Here is a 16,486-nt window from a genome sequence, read left to right as displayed (position 1 = left end):
AGAAAATAATTTCCTCCTCATCCGTTGCTCCATGACAGCACTGAGAGGGTTTAAGCTCTGTCGAGTGTTGATGCGTACTTTACAATAGTTTGTAGCACTTTTGTAATGATTCATCTACGAATCTTGAAAGTGCCATAAAAGGTTTTTGCGGCTCTAATCTCATATAGAAATCAATTTGATAAGACAAGAATATCGATCTACATTTTTTGTGGCATGTTTGACATGTCTTGGATTTCTTCAGCTAAAATACAGAGCTCTAATTTATGTTAGATGTTAATATTTAGCAGTTTTTGACAATGAAGTAAATACATTTGGGTTATGGACTGTCAGCCTAGTAAGACAAGCAAAATCAAAATGCAAACCTTCAGACATTTAAGGGATTAAGCCATCATTTAAGTGCTGAAATGATTAAATGGATAATTAAAAGCTTTATTTATTAGTTTTAACTGCACACCATGTCTGAAGGTAAAGGTGATAATTTACCTGCTATAGTCCCTGCAGAAATCTCTCTAACAAACATCATGCTGCACTCTCACTGTAATCTGTCCAAAGATGAAAGTGGCCTCCGGCTCTTTAGTCAAAGCAGAGAAAGGTAGCCTGCTTCCCTCTTGTGGCCGAGCAGGGACCTGCAGATTGTGTCTCTTGTCACCGCCAGCATCTTGCCTTATGGAGGAAGAGGAGGCATGTTCACTGTGACACACTTTACACACATAGTTCTCAGAGTGGCATTTAAAGCCAGCACTAACAGTGAAAATGGAGGAGGAATACTTTGAGTTGTCACAAGCCAAACTCTCTTTGCTGGATTGTGAACTGGGATGGGTGGTGGACAGAGTGCAGGGGTCACTGTTCCTGACATCCTCTCCCCTGCCCACCGCACTCCCCAGGCGAGCTCTCATTTTTTTCCAAAGTCCCTGAAGAGCACTCTGGAAACGCTTGCTGAGCAGCGCATACAGGAGGGGATTGATGTCAGAGTTCAGCAGCACCAGCCAGTAGGAGACGGTAATGGCAAAGGGTGGGACGAGAGCTGTTGTGGCCTGAGCCAGAGCCACGCTTATGTAGGGCGTCCAGCAGAGAAGGAAAATTGAGATGACCAGGAGGAGGCGCCACACTCCATGGTGGTGTTGCTGGGAATTTTGAACAGGTGGCTGCAAGCTGTTCCGAGTCAGAAAAGAGAACAACAACCTGGATGCAGCGGTGCTCTGTTGTGTCGCCTCAGGAGGCACAGGGTTGATATCCTTCTCCTCTGAGCTGGCTTGAGACACAAAATCTCCACTTATGTGGCAGTTAAGTCTCCAGGGGCTCCCACAGTGCTGGTGAGATGCATCACCGGGAGGGAAACTAGAGCATGGATCCCTGCTGCGCTGGACAGAGTCCTCCAGTATGTGAATCCTCCTGGCGTGGCTGCGGGCCACCTTGACAATGTTCACATAGCAGAAGAGGATCACCACAGTAGGTATGAGGTAGGAGAGAGCAGCCATGCATGCAGTGTAGCTTGGACTCTTGGACCAGTTGACTGCACAACTATACATGGGTACTACATAACTGACAGAGCTCCAGCCCAGCAATGGAGGGCTGCTGATGGCCAGGGCCTGCAGCCAGATCCACAGGACCACAGCGCATGTCCTCCACAGAGTGCAGCGGGAGCTGTAGCGGAGGCAATCCATGATGGAATAGTATCGGTCCAGAGCGATAGCAGCTAGTGTCAGTACAGAAGCTGTGAGGTACACAGAGGAGGTGAAACCCACAAACAAACAGAGGTCCTAGCAGGCAGGAGAGAGACAGAACCTCATCACACGGACAGTCAGTGGATCAAAGAAAACATGCGCATGAGAGGAAATACAAAACATGTTCCACAGGACAAAGTTGACCTACTGTGCAGTCAAACCATCTGTGTTCCATGATGGACAGAGCAACAAAAGGCATGACTCCAACGCCCACCAAGAGGTCACTGATGGCCAAGTTCATGATTAGTACCGATGTCACCGAGTGGAGGGTCTTGGTTGCAGCCACAATAACAATGACAAGAATATTCCCTAAACAAAAACACAGCACACATGCAGACACGCAGACAATGTAATGGAGGTCAGTCTGATCAGATCTACAATAATCTTTTTCAGCTATGATCGACGATGTGGAAAAACTAGACTTCAGAATTGATTTGATCCAATTCATTTTTTTCAGTTTACCTGATGAAAATATGCAGCTGGTGTGGAATGTAGCTGCTCGTCTTTTAACTGGTACAAGGAAGAGAGAGCACATTACTCTTGTTTTAGCCTCACTGCAAACATTTCAATGGTCTCGGCCCGCCCTACCTCTCTGAGATTTTACAATAGCTCTGCCCCTCCCGGTCTCTCAGTATGTGCCGAGGACGCGCCGGAAGCTCAGAGGGGACAGAGCTTTTTCTGTGGCTGCACCTGGGCTTTGGAACTTGCTGCCACTGCACATTCGACAGGCCTCTTTCGCTGTGTATTTTTAAATCTGTTCTTAAAACTCATCTTTTTTTTTTTCATTGGCCTTTGACCAGCATGAGAGTTCTTTTTATATCGTCTTATATGTGTCCTTTGTTATCATTTGTATTTACGGGTTTTTAATGTTTTGTGTACTATTGTTCAGCACTTTGGTCAGTTGCTGCTGTTTTTTTAAGTGCTTTATGAATAAAGTTGGCTTGCCTTGGCTTTGTTTTGCAGCCACAGGACTTGGGCACCTTGTAGTCACTGACCGGGACAGTTACAGGACAGTTATTGCATGCAAACCAACACATCTACGACAGAATGACTGAAAAAGGTGTTAGACTTTGACTGGATCCCAGTCACATTCCAGACCTCAACCTGATTAAAGTGCTGTGGCAAGAGAGTTGTGAGTATCACGAACTGATACAGCTTTGGAGAGAAGAGTGAGCTGAAGAGTGAAGTTCCTTCACAATGATGCAAGAGACTGGTTTAAGACCTACAGACATCACTTCTAGTTCTTTCTGCTGAAGGTCATCTTACAGGTACAAACTATTGAATCACAGGGTATAATAATTTTCAGTTTCTGCAGTTTGGCTCAGTTGTTGTTAAATGATACGGTGTAATACGTCATATGCTGTTCATCTGAGGTTGTATATATTTTAAGACTTGGTAAGGATCACATGATTTTTCAATCATGCCCAGAAACATAAAACCAACTGAGAGAGGGTGTACTATCTTTTTCACACGACTGTAATGTTAAATGCTGGCTATTTCACCTTGAAGTTGTCATGTTCTAAATAGTTCTAGATAGTTGGATGAATCCTCTGAAAGTTAACTCAGATCATTAAATCAGTTTCAAAAGAAACAAATCGAGCAAATTACCAGACTTTTCAGGAGGCATGAAACTTTGACGAGAGCAGACATGATGAAAACTTAATGTGATTTTAACGCATCAATCGGGGCCGTTTACTTTCAGAATAATCATAGTAATTCTAATTTGTCCAAGGTTAGCATAAACTTAACACAAGACCTCATAAAAGAGGCCAACAAATCCTTTCAGGTAACAATAATCCGTGTTAATGGTGCCAGAAATCCTGCAATAAAAAACTTTATTTCCCACATACGGCCTCTCTGTGGTAGTCTGTTATTATCACACTGAAATGCTAATTAATGCACCTTCACTTTACTGCAGAATCTCTTATGGAAAATTCTAGCAGGAAGGACTTTTTGTTGGAGAGACATGTATTAACGCTTAAGAGTAGAAAACTGAATACATTTTACGCTTTAAAATAAATACAGCGTCATATGTGTAGCCTACCTGTCACAGCTCCCAAACACATGAGCACAATAAGAATCTCCAGGAGCAGCTGGACCCTCTCAGACAACCTGCCCTCTGCGGCCTCAGTCCAACTCGTGTTGAACGCTGCAGCCTCAACAAGGGATGCGAAACCTTCCAGGTCATCCATATCCCACTCTTAGAACTACTTTCCTCACATGACAAGTCATGTGCTGTAAAAGCAGGGCTTGACATGAAAAGAAATTACTGCGACCACATGAACTCTTTCTGCTCCCATTCTGATCTGACAGTCTCCAGGTGAATAACCTTTTAATTTATTGATGGGAGGGAGGAGGGTGCATCAACGCCTTCTTGTTAACTCTTTCAGAGCTTCCTCTGTCAATGCCCCTCTGTAATAATCCTTAAATGTCTAAGAGATACAGATACAGGCCAAATATGACAAAGGATTTATTTGATTAAAATGAATCATAAAAAAATACAACTTCATCACACAGCAATAAAAACATTGAGAAAAGAGAAAAAAATAACATAAGCAAAAACGGTATTTAAAAATGAGAGTTTGCTGGGTCTTAACATTATAATCAAGTCCTGATGCTTCAAAGCAAAAACTATTTGCCTCCATAAACACAAATCCCCTTCTTTAAAGGTGAACGTTTCCACTTCCACTGCTGCTCTGCCCACATAGATTGTGTCCATTAATAAAACAACATGCCATGTAGAACATTTCGATGTAACTAAGACTGATCTTTATGCACAACCCCTGTTAAGACAAAAGAGCTGCTCAATGGCTGAAACAATTGAGCTGAGTCAGGTATCAACAGAGCGTGTAAATCATTCATAAAGTCACCCCTCAAAACCATTTTTTTTTAAACCTGCTTTAAACCAGACAAGGAAATAAAGTCAACATCTAGCAGTCTGGTATCTTGTCAGGATGCACCGCCTGCTTCCCCTTCAGTTACATTTTGAGCTGACTTCAGCTGAGCAGGAGGAGAGATGCTGCCGTGTATATTCCCAAATCAACAGAGCAGCGCTCACATGCACATTGAGCGAGCGGATGACTCCCTGCTGAGGGATCTCCACACATACGTCCAGCATCTGCAGTAAATTTGCAGGAATGCCTTCCCGCTCATTTCTGTGAAAGGAAAAGACACCAATTATATACATATATATATCACAGACCGTTATTAATGTAACAAGGGAAATCAGCTGTACAGTTCTGTGCAAAAGGCTTCAGTCACCCTCATTTCTTTACCTACTGCCAGAAGAACAGGTGCAGCGATTTAACAAACTCTGTGCAAACGTGAAAGGAAATGCACTAAATAATGCAAGAAAACTTTTAGAAAACCCTTCAGAAAGCCTGGAGAAGTACTGCTTAAGGCCACAAAAGATTACAAGAAAGCAAAGCTCCTTGGAAGCAAAATAAAAACATATGAGGGTTGGCTTTAGACCTCTGCATTGTACTGTCCACAAATAAACAAATAATAAAAAAAAAGGAGCAGACAAGTTAGTCTCTCATTTTCTCACGTCTTAACAATTATAACCCACGAGATCTTAATATGTATAACTCATTCATTCAAGTGAAGAGTAATGCAAACTGTGATCAACCCACTATGTACACCACACAATACAGATCATGCAGAGTAATCCTAAAAATGTATCGAATGTTTCGTCTCAGCAGCCAGCCACATTGTCAGGAAGCAGGATTCGATGAGTTACATTTATCCGGAGTGCAAGTGGGTGACCTGATGAGAAATTAGAGCTGAGCCATGCTGTGGTGGGGAGAGCACAGCTGTGAAAACATTAAAGACCGAGCTCACACAGGGGACACTTAAACTAACAGCGCTGCTCGCACCCCTGTGACTGAACAGGAGAAAACAAACCAGGACACCTACACAGACATGATTGATTTCAGTCTTTCCCTCTCTCCCGGGTGAGCTGCACTATGGCGGAACATATTTAATGGGGAGGGTGAAATGTGCAACTGCCGTCCCACAAGCTTCTAGTTTCTGGGTAACTATAAATGGCAAAAAGAAAATGGAAGCTAAACGTAAGCGATCCGAACGACACTAAATCAAGGTTAAAATTAGTTTCCTGCTCCCCCTCTCCTTGTGTTAGTTTGTAAAATTCATTTCCTTTGCTCGCCTCTTCAGGGAGAGCCAATTATAGCCAAGCATGCCCCAACAGGCACACAACAGAGAGGAGAGGAGCGAGCTCCATGGGGAAACGCACTAAACAGGTGAGATAGCACTAAACCACCTTGTCAGCTTACACGTTTATCTGTGTTGGAGCCTCAAGTGCCTGAAAGCCAGGCCACATTGATGGAAAATCAGCACTTGGAACCTTGCTTGGTTTAACTAACTGTAAGCTTATATTTCATGCTCTCATACCCCAGAAGTAGGAGGGTCTTCTCAGGGAACTGGTAGTCCTGGAGGCTGTGACTGTTGGCAGTCTGCTCCACTCCAACAATACAGTAACCTTCACTCTTCTTAAGCTGCAAGAAGTCAGAGAGCTCCACAGGCTTCACCTAAAGGTCAAATCAAATGAATGGCTTCAGTGAGGATGTGTATAAACGTGACAGTCTAAACAACGCACAGCCCATGTACATGTGAGAAGACGAAAAGCCCTTCATTACAGGAAATCATACAAAACGCAATATGTTACAATCTGCTGCTGGCAATATGATATCATCTACAGCAGACTTTTATGCTTCTCATGGAGAATAAAAAGCTGAACCAGACCTTGAGGGACAACAAGGTATGAGCCATCCTTAGAGCACCAGAGACTACTTAAATACTTTCACTGGCTGCCCAGAATTTAAGTGGAATTTGAATTTGGTCTACTGCCGCAAGCTATGTTTGATTCATTTTACAACTAAAGATCTCAAATCAGGGGGAAAAAAAAGCAGAAGGCTAAAAAAATTCAAGGGAAGATGCTGACTGTACTCCATCGTGTGTTTTTCTACTCTTTCACAGCAGTTCAGGAAGCTATTTCTGCATCTCTCTGTTGTGCTGGCTTCAGAATCCATCTGTTCCTGATGCTGTCTGCTTGTATTCCCGATGCAGGTGATGATTACTTTAACCCTCAGCTCACCTCGTCTATTTTTGAACATAGAAATATATACGATGGGCTTATTCTGTTCACATCACCTCCAACAGTGGAAGCCACAGCTCAGATGAGACGCTCAGGGACTGGAAGTGTTTATCGGTGACGTGGCGGAGGCTATCCAGAACCAGAGTGCTGGCACCGAATATCTCACACGTCCTGCAAAGACCTGAAACAACAAACAAGCCACAAGACGACACGGCTACAGTAATATCTATCTCATTCTTTAACTTTGGATGTCATGACATTCAGTACGTTTTAGAAAAAGGGTCACGTTTTATGTCATTTAAAGACGTTATGATTTTAATCCGTGTTTTAGCTCTAAGCCATGTCTGGTATTAACAACTCGGCATAAATAGCTTCGCTTTTATGATCACGGGCACAGATGGACATGAAAAACAAAACAAAACGTGAAATCCAAGTAAAACGTGCACAGAAAAGCCAAGCTGATGCTCATGCATACATCATCCAGGATCAGGGCTGTTTTTAAAGCTGAAATTAAGAGTTTTTTTTAAAAATTAAATAAAGAAGAAATTCCCTAACATTCAAGTGTAATTTAGCATACTAAGAACTATGCTCAAAACGTTATGTGTTGTGATGCTCCGCACCTCCCAAATTGGTGGGCTTGTCAATAAGCGAGGCTACGACAAGCAGCGCACCGTGGAGTTTGCCAAGTCGAGCGGCCCTTTGTGGTGGAACCAGCTGAAGTTCAGGCTCCTGCTCCTGGATCCCCATCCTCCAAGGGGTGATCTTCTTCTGCACCTCAGCCCAGCGCTCCTCCTTATCCTGCTCACCTGAGAGATGCAACACCATGTCAGCACAGTGAAACTGAAGCATGTGCTACGTGATGCTATTCAGCTGTCCTGCTGCTTGTGAGATGCGTTACTGTACTTCTGTCTTGCTGTATCCAGTCTCCAGGCTTGAGCTGACCCAAGTCAGAGGAAGGATTTCTCAACGGAAACGGTGGAGTCCCAGAAAACCATGAGAGCTCCTCAAACTTCCACGGTGGAATCCACTCATCATCAGCCAACTCTGACAAACTGGGAAAAGTGTAGAATATGGTCTGAAACAGTAAAACAAAGAAAAAAAAACAAGTGTTACACTGTGTTGCTCTATTTTATCTTAATTTATTTTATGGAAACACACAAGGTCACCTCAATGCTGTAATCCCTGATAGGATGAAAAGCACCAAAGAAGAAGTGCTCCTGAATCCTCAGCCAATTCTTGTTGGCATTTCTGAACGAGAGACAGCAAATGCATACATTATAAATACATTAGCGTGTTGCTAATAAATCAAATCTCTTTGCAAGTATTGCAGCGGTTCCGCTCTAACCCGGTGCTCTGCATGGTCTCAGCCTGACTCAGACAGGCCTTGACCACAGAGGACAATCCTCCTAAGGCATCAGCCTCCTCTTCTGCCAGGCTTTCTGTAAGGCTCCACACCCTCTTCAGCGCCAGTAAGGCGTACAGGCGCACGCTGAAGTTGTGATTGAAGCACGACTGCAGGATGATGTCGAGTGCTTTACGCAGCTGCACTGCCTTAAATACACAGACAAGGGGGGGTGGGGGGGGGGTGGATCATTCATATACAAAGTGGCGCCACAGGAAAACTGGTGCGCTAAAGAAATACAAAAGAGTTAAAAGAAAAAAAAACAACAGTTTTACCTTATCCTTAAGATGTGGGATGATGATATTGAAATGTACTAGAACTGACAGAAAAGTGCAGACGCTTGTCTTGGTCTGTTCGTGATCCTGCAGAGAAAACAGACATAAAGTGGCTCATACTCTGCTATCGTTTGTCCTGGCAGATGATGACAACAGGAGCTCACCATGTTGAAGCATGTCCAAAAGCTGTCCATGTGTTGTGGATAGTGGACGAGCATCAGAATCATCATCCATTCGATGAGGTACTTCACTGAGGCCTGATTACTGCAGAATCCAGCCTCGAACACGCGATTTAACAGAGTGCCGACAAATTCCTGTGTGCACACAAACGGCAGATAAACGCAGCTTCGCTCTGAGCTGTAATTTCCTGTGCGGCCGTCAGTGAGACTGCTCTCGTCTTACCTTACTGAGTTTGGGAAGCAACAGCAGCAGTGTTTGCCATACTCTGTTTTTGACACGATGTTGGAGGGAGTTACTATAGTAACGCACTTTAGACTTTGATATGGCATTATCCTGTGGAGGATGATAACGGGAAAGTTGCAGCTTTATCATCTTAATAAAAAAAAAATGTAGACCCTATATTTAATTAGAAATGGTGCAAAGAAAACATATCAAATGTTGTAACTGAGACATTTTATTGTTTTATATTACATTTTTTATTTGGTGCCAGCTGCGTGTTTAATTAATGCTGAAAAGGTCAGCAGCATGGCTCAGAATAAAAAGACCAACAAGCCACTGCCACACACACACACTGCAGTCCTAAAAAACCCCCAGAAAAACTGATATATTGCAAAAAGCTGCTTTGTGGTGCACTAACATCCATATCATTAACTCACAGAGTGAGATAATGTATGAATTCAGCATCTTCTCCCAGAGCATTCACTAGGAGTGTGCAAGAGAACATGCTGAGCTGCTTTATACTCTTCTCTGCTGATCTGTAAGTTGCTTTAACTTGCACTTCAATACTGTGGATACAACACACACACGTGGTATATCATCAAGGAGTCTGCCACTCTCAATGTGCTGAGAAGTCATTAATTCTGAATAACATATAGAGGCTCATGAGAAACCTAAGCTGCCATCCAGATGATGTCTTTGTCAAGGAAGGCTTTGCTTATTTCAACAAGACAAACAGCACAGTGCATGTATTATAACAGCATTGCTCCATTGTACAAGGGTCTGCCTGCAGGCCTGAGCAGTTACACATTGAAAAATGTTACGTTTTAAATGGTTGCCTATGAAACATGGTTAGTTTCATAAGGTTTCATAAAAAAAACCAAAAAAAAAACAACTTGGTTTTCACATTTGATATGATGTCTTTGTACCATCTTAAATAAGTAAATAGAATTCAAATGAAGTCATATAAGTCTGTTTTTGAATTTTTTTCCCTCCCAAATGAAGGTTCATTCAAATGAATGTTTTCAGGCAAACTGACCTATGGACAATACAGTGAAACGTTTGGTCACTTCTCTCAACTCACCCTTTTCAGCAACTCCACAACCAGCTCCTCTAAGAGTCTTTTATGGTGTGGATTAAAAGAATCAAGGCGACTGAGGAAAGCCACCACACATGTGCGGGGCAACTGATCATCCCTGTTGTCACTGCAAAACGAGAAAAGCTTGTTCAGCTGTGAGTGCGTCAAGAGAGCAAGAGAGACCTCTAGTGGAAATCATTTAAACCACAGAAACCAGGAACAAGGTAACAGAAATGACACCAATAAGGATCGTCGGTCACCTTGTAACTGCGATGTTGGCGGCACACTTTTCACCGAGTTGCTCCACATAAATCTGAACATCTGTGATTAGTCTTTGAGAAAGAAGTAAGAGTTAAAACATGTCTGGAAAAAGAGAGAGACAACAAATCTGAGAAATGATGCAGAGACTTGCCGCTGATCTCTTCTGCACACGGGTCCATAGACACAAGCCTCAGCGACCATGTTGACGTGGCTGAAAACACTAGAAAACACAGTGTTGGCCTGTTTACAGACATCTGGATCTGTGGGTAGCCACACCTGGCAACAGTGCTGCAGCAGCACACTAAAAACTCCGCTCTTGGACTGAGACAGATCCAACAGTTCTGTGGCAATCTAAAAGACAAGCATTTCATACAGTTACATATGGACCTGTGGAATTTAAAAGTTCAAATTATTGTTTTTTTTTTCCTTTTCCCAAATCATCCATCTTGGTGTAAGTTACCTGCTTCAGAGTGGCAACTAGAGTCGGAGCCTGAGCCTGTGTCAGACTGAGCAGTTTGTGCTGGAAGGCCATGGAGATGAAGCCTTTCAGAGATAACCAGAAGTCATGGGCATTAGTGCTCAGGCTCTGTACCAGCTCCCAACTCAGAGTCACAGCCTGCACACAGAGCTCCTCTTCATCATGAACTAACTGGAGCCAAAAAAGGAAAAACAGAAAACCAAAGCAGTTGTTCACTGTCTCTACAAAACCAATATATCACAAATGGTAGAAACAATTCTCTATGATGTGAACCAACACCTTATTCTTGTTGTATAAAGACTCACTTGTGGGAGCACTGTCTCCATAAAGGTGAGCACAGGCAGCACCAGGTCACTGGGCAGGAGAGCCAGGGCCTCAATACTGCAACTCAGGGCAGCTTTCAGAGTCTCTGATGCTTTGGAAATCTCTACAGACTCAGGAATCCCAGCGGCCTTCATCAGGAAGTTTAGACAAATCCACTGGTCCCGCATAAAGTTGGCTGCAATGCGTCCCCAGTCCTGCTGCAGCAGACTCTGTGTTTCGAGATCACTTCAATAAAAAAATAAATAAAAAGAAACACGACTGAAGAAACATGCTAATTACTACTTCACTCTGTAGAAAGAAGAAGAAGAAGAATTTCCACTAACCTCGGACAATCCATTAGCTGTGGTTTAATGAGGTGTTTGTTGATGTTTCCAAAAGAAACTTGACATTGTGAGGAAGTTATTGGACCGTAGAAGTAATCATTCACTGATTTCAGAGCTGATATATTCTCTGACTGAATACTGATCCCTTCCTGCTCCACGAGACCACATACAGCGGCCAGGGATGCCATACTAACTGCCTTAGCCACCTGGTCTGTCACTGAGGGAATCTGGCAACGGATAAAACAAACCGTGTTGAGCAGCCGAAGAGCCACACTTGGTGACAGGGGCATGAATATTTAATTGCGTACCTGCTGGCTGGGTTCTTGCAGTACTTTGAGGCCGTACTTGATGAGTTTAGGGAGACCATTGTGCTGAATTCTAATGCAGTGCTGAGATGCAGAACGGCACATGACAAAAAGCTGCCTCAGGACACAGAGATACAGCTGTGCTCGCCCCACGTCGAACAGCTGTTAAAGGGAAAAACAAACACATGCCGAGGTCCGAGCTGGCCACAAAGGGCATATTCGAAAGTGGATGGTGATGGTGACTTGTTGGTTACCTCCTGAAGTTCCCCACACAGCCTCCTCAAGATAAACTCTTGGATTGGGTCAACAACTTTAAAAAGCACCTTCTTTATGGCAACCATCACACTATCCCCTGGGAAACGGAGAGAAAGAAGAGGTTAGATACTCCACAGCCACTCACTGTGTGAAACAGGCAGCCCATAATAGCCTTATTTACAGGTTCACAAGTCTATTTTTGGAGTCTATTAGAATATGTTGAGCTATCTTTAATATTTAAAGAGAAACTAAACTCGTGTTTTCCCTCACCAGCTCGTCCCGTCTGAAACACTTCATTTTAAAGAGCACTTTTCCAAAAGGCCTACTTTGGTCTGATTGGTCAGCTGATTGGTTAAAACTGTCACTGAATAAAGAAAGGCAAGCCTGAACAACAACAAAGGGTGCGTTCAGGGGCAGTGTCTTTTCAGAGAGAGAATGACTCCGTTTGGTGTGGGCTGTGTAACTTCAGTCTTTCGCACGCACAAAAATGTTTATGACTCACTGAAGGAGAGGAAAAAACCCAAAAAGCCTTCTATGACCTCTTTAAGGTACATGAGAAAGTTATCAGAAGAGGCTATCTGTAGTATGTTTGAGCCAAACCAATCCAAAGTGATGTTAAGTGCTCGTGGCTAGATTCAACAGCATTTACAACAGATATAAGTCAAATATTCATAGAGAAGTAACATCACAGAGCAAGAATCCTTGCCAGGCATCTCTAAACAAACGTACGCCAGCATAGTCTCAGTTTTCAATTTCTAACAGTCAAACGGGTGCAGACCAAAAACTGCATATCAGATAAACAGATGTGACCGGCCACCCTGACCCCGTCCTGGTGGAATTCTGTGAAAATGGAAGAGCGCCGTCCACATTCTGCCTGAGCAAATTAAGCAGGAGCCTCCCGATTGGTCTGGTTTGCAGGCTACGCCAATCTCTTCATTTGTGAAAAGTCCATTTAAATTTGTTTTGAAAAATGTCAGAAAACCATTTTAAGAGAAAAAGAAGATAAATAAATGGAGTTAACGGAATTTTCTTTTTTTTAAATGAATCCGTGTTATCGTTACAAACCTTCCTCTGCTCCGGTGCGCATTGTTCCGAGCTGTAACAGGCTGAGCACAAGCTGCAAACTCTTGTCACTCTTACGCTGCGGCAGGTACATGTTGGTGCTCAGTCTGCTCAGGGTGTCCAGCAGGGGACACAACAGCGACTCCAGAGCGTTAGCGATATCAGCTTCCAGACGATTCCTCTCCATGTCCACACACAGAAGAATGGCCCTGGCCAGCTTTTCAGCCTCCCTAAAGTCAGGTAACTTTTCAGTCTGACCTGGGGTACAGGAAAAGTGACTCATAGACTGCGAGAATAATGATGTCTGCAGATACAAGTATTCTCTTCAACGACGATGATGTCACACCAGACTCACCTGTGCTAGCTGGAACCCAGAGATAGGCCAGCATCTCGCCTTCAACATAAGCTCTTATAGTTTCCTTCTTTTTGGAAGCGTCAGTGCAATTTCCATCCATAATCCTGGACTTGAAACTGCCTTCATGTTCCATTAGCCAGGCACACAACTGCCACAAATATGTAAGGTAACAATTAGTCACCTGTGCATCATCTGCTTTGACTCTTCCTTCATGTGTGTCTGTGGTGCAGCGTACCTGATCCCAGAGCTCCGTGCCTCTACAAAGCGACTCGTCAGCACGGAAATGCATCAGGAAACTAAAAATATCATCCAGTGTGACTTCACTCTGTAAAAATAAAACAAGGTATACAAACTCCACAGACACAAACCTACAGTGACTTTGGCTTCTAGAAGGTAGCCTACTAATTTAACTTGATTGTTTAAGATGTCGGGAGCTCGAAATGTTACTGAACAAATATCCCAACGGGGCATCCAGACATCTGTCCAGGAGGAAACGAGAAACTAATCATCTCTTTGCTCAATCGGTCACTTTTCTTTGTCACACATTAAACTACATACTTCATACAGCAACATATGAGTTACACTTAACATTAACCAAATAAAAAACTTCAGAACCTTGAAAAAACATTGTTTGTATTCTCACTGTCGTACCACTACTGTGAGACAGAGGGCGCTGTTTAGCAAGAAGCACTGGGCAGCTCCTCTTAACAGCACCTGATGAGTGATCATGGTGCAGCGCAGCACCTCTCTGCAAAGCAAAATACACTTAATCAGTCTCCTTGTTAAGCAGAAGCACCTTTAACATGTTCTGTCAAACTGTAAACTGTCAATCTGTGATGTACCTTAGGGCGTTGAGCCCACTGACCCCCAGCAACGGACATGCGGGAAGTTTAGACAGAGCCTGACAGACAAAGAGGAGAGGCACTGCACACCACTGCTTAGAGCCCAGCTGCTGAATAAGCTGAAGCAACACACAACCTACAGGACAAGCACAAAAGTCAGAAATTAACAGGCAATTCAATCTTGAAATGTGAGTCGCAGCTTTGTATTCTCTGTGGCTCCTGAGATCCTGCACCTCTGTCTTCTGATGGCAGGCTACTGAAGAGGGTGGCCATGAAGACGTGGAGTTTAACTGCCAGCTCAGGACAGTCTCCTACACTCTGCCCAGCTGACCTGCATGTATACAGAAGATTGATTTATTAAAACTAGTATGAAGCCTATAACATAACACCTGTAGCATCATTATTATTTCTGGAGGTTAACTGGCTTTTAATCCTCACCTGTAGTAGAGGGAAGTTTCAGAGAGAACATCCATAAAGGGGCCAACAATGAACTTCGGAGCGATACAAAAGAAGAGGGACCCTTAATACATAAAAGTAACTTGAGATCATTTCTATGGAAGTGCAGACTAAATACCTGAGAAAAGGCCAGCACAAAGGCAGTCTGCTGGAGGACCTGCAGCTCCAGCAGATGACAGACTCCCTCTCTCATAAGGGATTTGTTCTCACTGTGGAACATGCGCTGGTACACACACAGCAGCCATGAGGGGTGGAAGAGGCCTTGACCTGAGGCTGCAACATAAATGAAGAGCCGCTCAGAGGGCAGACACTCTGCAGCACTGGAGCAAATCTTTTGAGTTACATTGAATGAACGTGTGGAAAAAAATTTAGTGTTACCTTGACCATCATTCACGGTTGTTTGGATCAGTGTGTCAATTCTGTTTAAAACTGGCCGAACTACATGAATCTGCAGTGGGGAAAAAAAAGCAAAGCTGTATTGTCATGGCAACGTCTCAGAACAGATGTGACGCAACACTTGTGGGATTTCCCACCTGGTTTTCCTCCAGAGTCTCCATCACCAGTGCATAATCCTCCCAAAACTCTTTCAGCACCTTGCTCTTGTTCGGGGCCCATTTGAACAACGTCTCATCTGCAAAGGTGTCAAGAAGACTTAAAAGAAACAACAGGACACCTCAAACTGATATAGTGATGGATGGATCAGCATTTTACCTTCCTCTGCTGCAGAGGGGAGACAGTCACACCCCTCTTCTTCAGACAGCACTGCACATCTTTTCAACAGGTACAGTGCCCTCTTACGTGACACGCCATCTCTGTGAATCAGTCCATCCTGAATAATCCTCCAGAACTGAGGACACAGACGAGGGTCCGGCTTACAGAGGCCGGAGGAGGGAGGGTTGGTAGGTTTTAGGAGGTGGTCAGACAGAGCGGTCAAACAGAGCAGCGTCCGCTCTGTGACCGCAGGTGTGCGGTCAGCAGAGTGCCAGCCGCACAGATCATCCAAGGTGGACTGGCAGATGCTGTTTGACATCTCAACGCTACAGCAGTTCAGAAGAGTTAAAAGAATTCGGACTATGATTTTGGAGACTATTGCGTCAGGGAGGGACCTGATGGAGGACAAGGCAGACGACAAGGTGTTAAGTGCGAGCTGTTCATCCGCTGAAATAAAAGGTATGAGAGCTGCTATGACTTCAGTGGCAACCTCCACACTAAGTCGTCCCGAACCAGGCAGGTCCTCCTCTGACGGTTGGAATGACTGCAGAATGGATAAAGCGGCTCGCCTCCATACAGCTTCGGCGCACAGAGCGACGCAGACACCCAGAAGTCTGCAGACAGCAAATGTACTCTCCCTGCAACGCGCACCTTCCCCTGCCTCCGCTGATATTCTGGAGAGGAAAGGCAGACATTTCGTCCAAACGACCGACTCAATTTTTTCTTGAATACAACGTCTCTTTACGCCTGTAAGCAGAGTCGAGTCCGTGTCGGCGAGAAGTGGCCCGAGTCCCTCTATGAGAGCTGTCAGCGCCTCGACCCGCTCCGTCTCCGGCCAAGAATCACTCGGCCAGGACAGAGATTCAAACAAAAGGTCGTAGTCGGGTGAGCTGGACAAGACCGCGTCAATTAAAACTGAATACATTCCGCTCGAGTTATGTCGCCGAGACCAAGCAAGAAAAACATACCCAACAGCCGGCTTTTTAGCTAACAGCTGCCACCAGCAGCACGTTTTCCAGAAACATAATGTAAACTTCCGCAGACGTCATCTAAAACTCTCGCGAGATGTTGAGTGAAATCTCAGAAAAGCACAGCTTTTGTCCCACCCCAACTTGTTATTTAAACC

At 44.1% G+C, this 16,486-nt stretch overlaps 2 protein-coding genes across 3 annotated transcripts; both read right to left on the bottom strand.

Moving 5' to 3' along the window:
* Positions 1–509: 509 nt before the first annotated feature.
* On the bottom strand, positions 510–3,916 carry LOC140313512 (5-hydroxytryptamine receptor 1D). The gene is made up of 3 exons (XM_072391619.1): positions 3,769–3,916; positions 1,873–2,033; positions 510–1,760 (listed from the first exon to the last, which is right to left on the bottom strand). Exons 1-3 carry the CDS (start codon positions 3,914–3,916, stop codon positions 510–512), a joined length of 1,560 nt encoding a protein of 519 aa, XP_072247720.1.
* Positions 3,917–4,198: 282 nt separating this feature from the next.
* On the bottom strand, positions 4,199–16,394 carry tarbp1 (TAR (HIV-1) RNA binding protein 1). 2 transcript variants are annotated; one of them, XM_072391156.1, is made up of 29 exons: positions 15,361–16,394; positions 15,183–15,280; positions 15,028–15,097; positions 14,768–14,922; positions 14,632–14,684; positions 14,427–14,524; positions 14,194–14,329; positions 14,003–14,099; positions 13,587–13,676; positions 13,352–13,499; positions 13,000–13,254; positions 11,934–12,031; positions 11,683–11,841; positions 11,375–11,601; positions 11,033–11,276; positions 10,710–10,898; positions 10,401–10,600; positions 10,249–10,320; positions 9,995–10,115; positions 8,917–9,027; positions 8,679–8,828; positions 8,515–8,601; positions 8,183–8,388; positions 8,004–8,085; positions 7,741–7,912; positions 7,458–7,643; positions 6,894–7,018; positions 6,135–6,271; positions 4,199–4,879 (listed from the first exon to the last, which is right to left on the bottom strand). In XM_072391156.1, exons 1-29 carry the CDS (start codon positions 16,283–16,285, stop codon positions 4,699–4,701), a joined length of 4,872 nt encoding a protein of 1,623 aa, XP_072247257.1. In that variant the 5' UTR covers positions 16,286–16,394; the 3' UTR covers positions 4,199–4,698. The 2 variants fall into 2 exon arrangements, with proteins under 2 accessions (XP_072247257.1, XP_072247258.1); XM_072391157.1 differs by having other exon boundaries at positions 15,034–15,097.
* Positions 16,395–16,486: the final 92 nt, after the last annotated feature.

This window comes from Leuresthes tenuis, unplaced genomic scaffold (assembly GCF_036924035.1).
Source record: "Leuresthes tenuis unplaced genomic scaffold, fLeuTen1.0.hap1 SCAF_8, whole genome shotgun sequence".
NCBI classification, from domain to species: Eukaryota; Metazoa; Chordata; class Actinopteri; order Atheriniformes; family Atherinopsidae; genus Leuresthes; species Leuresthes tenuis.
This window is presented reverse-complemented; position numbering and strand designations above follow the sequence as displayed.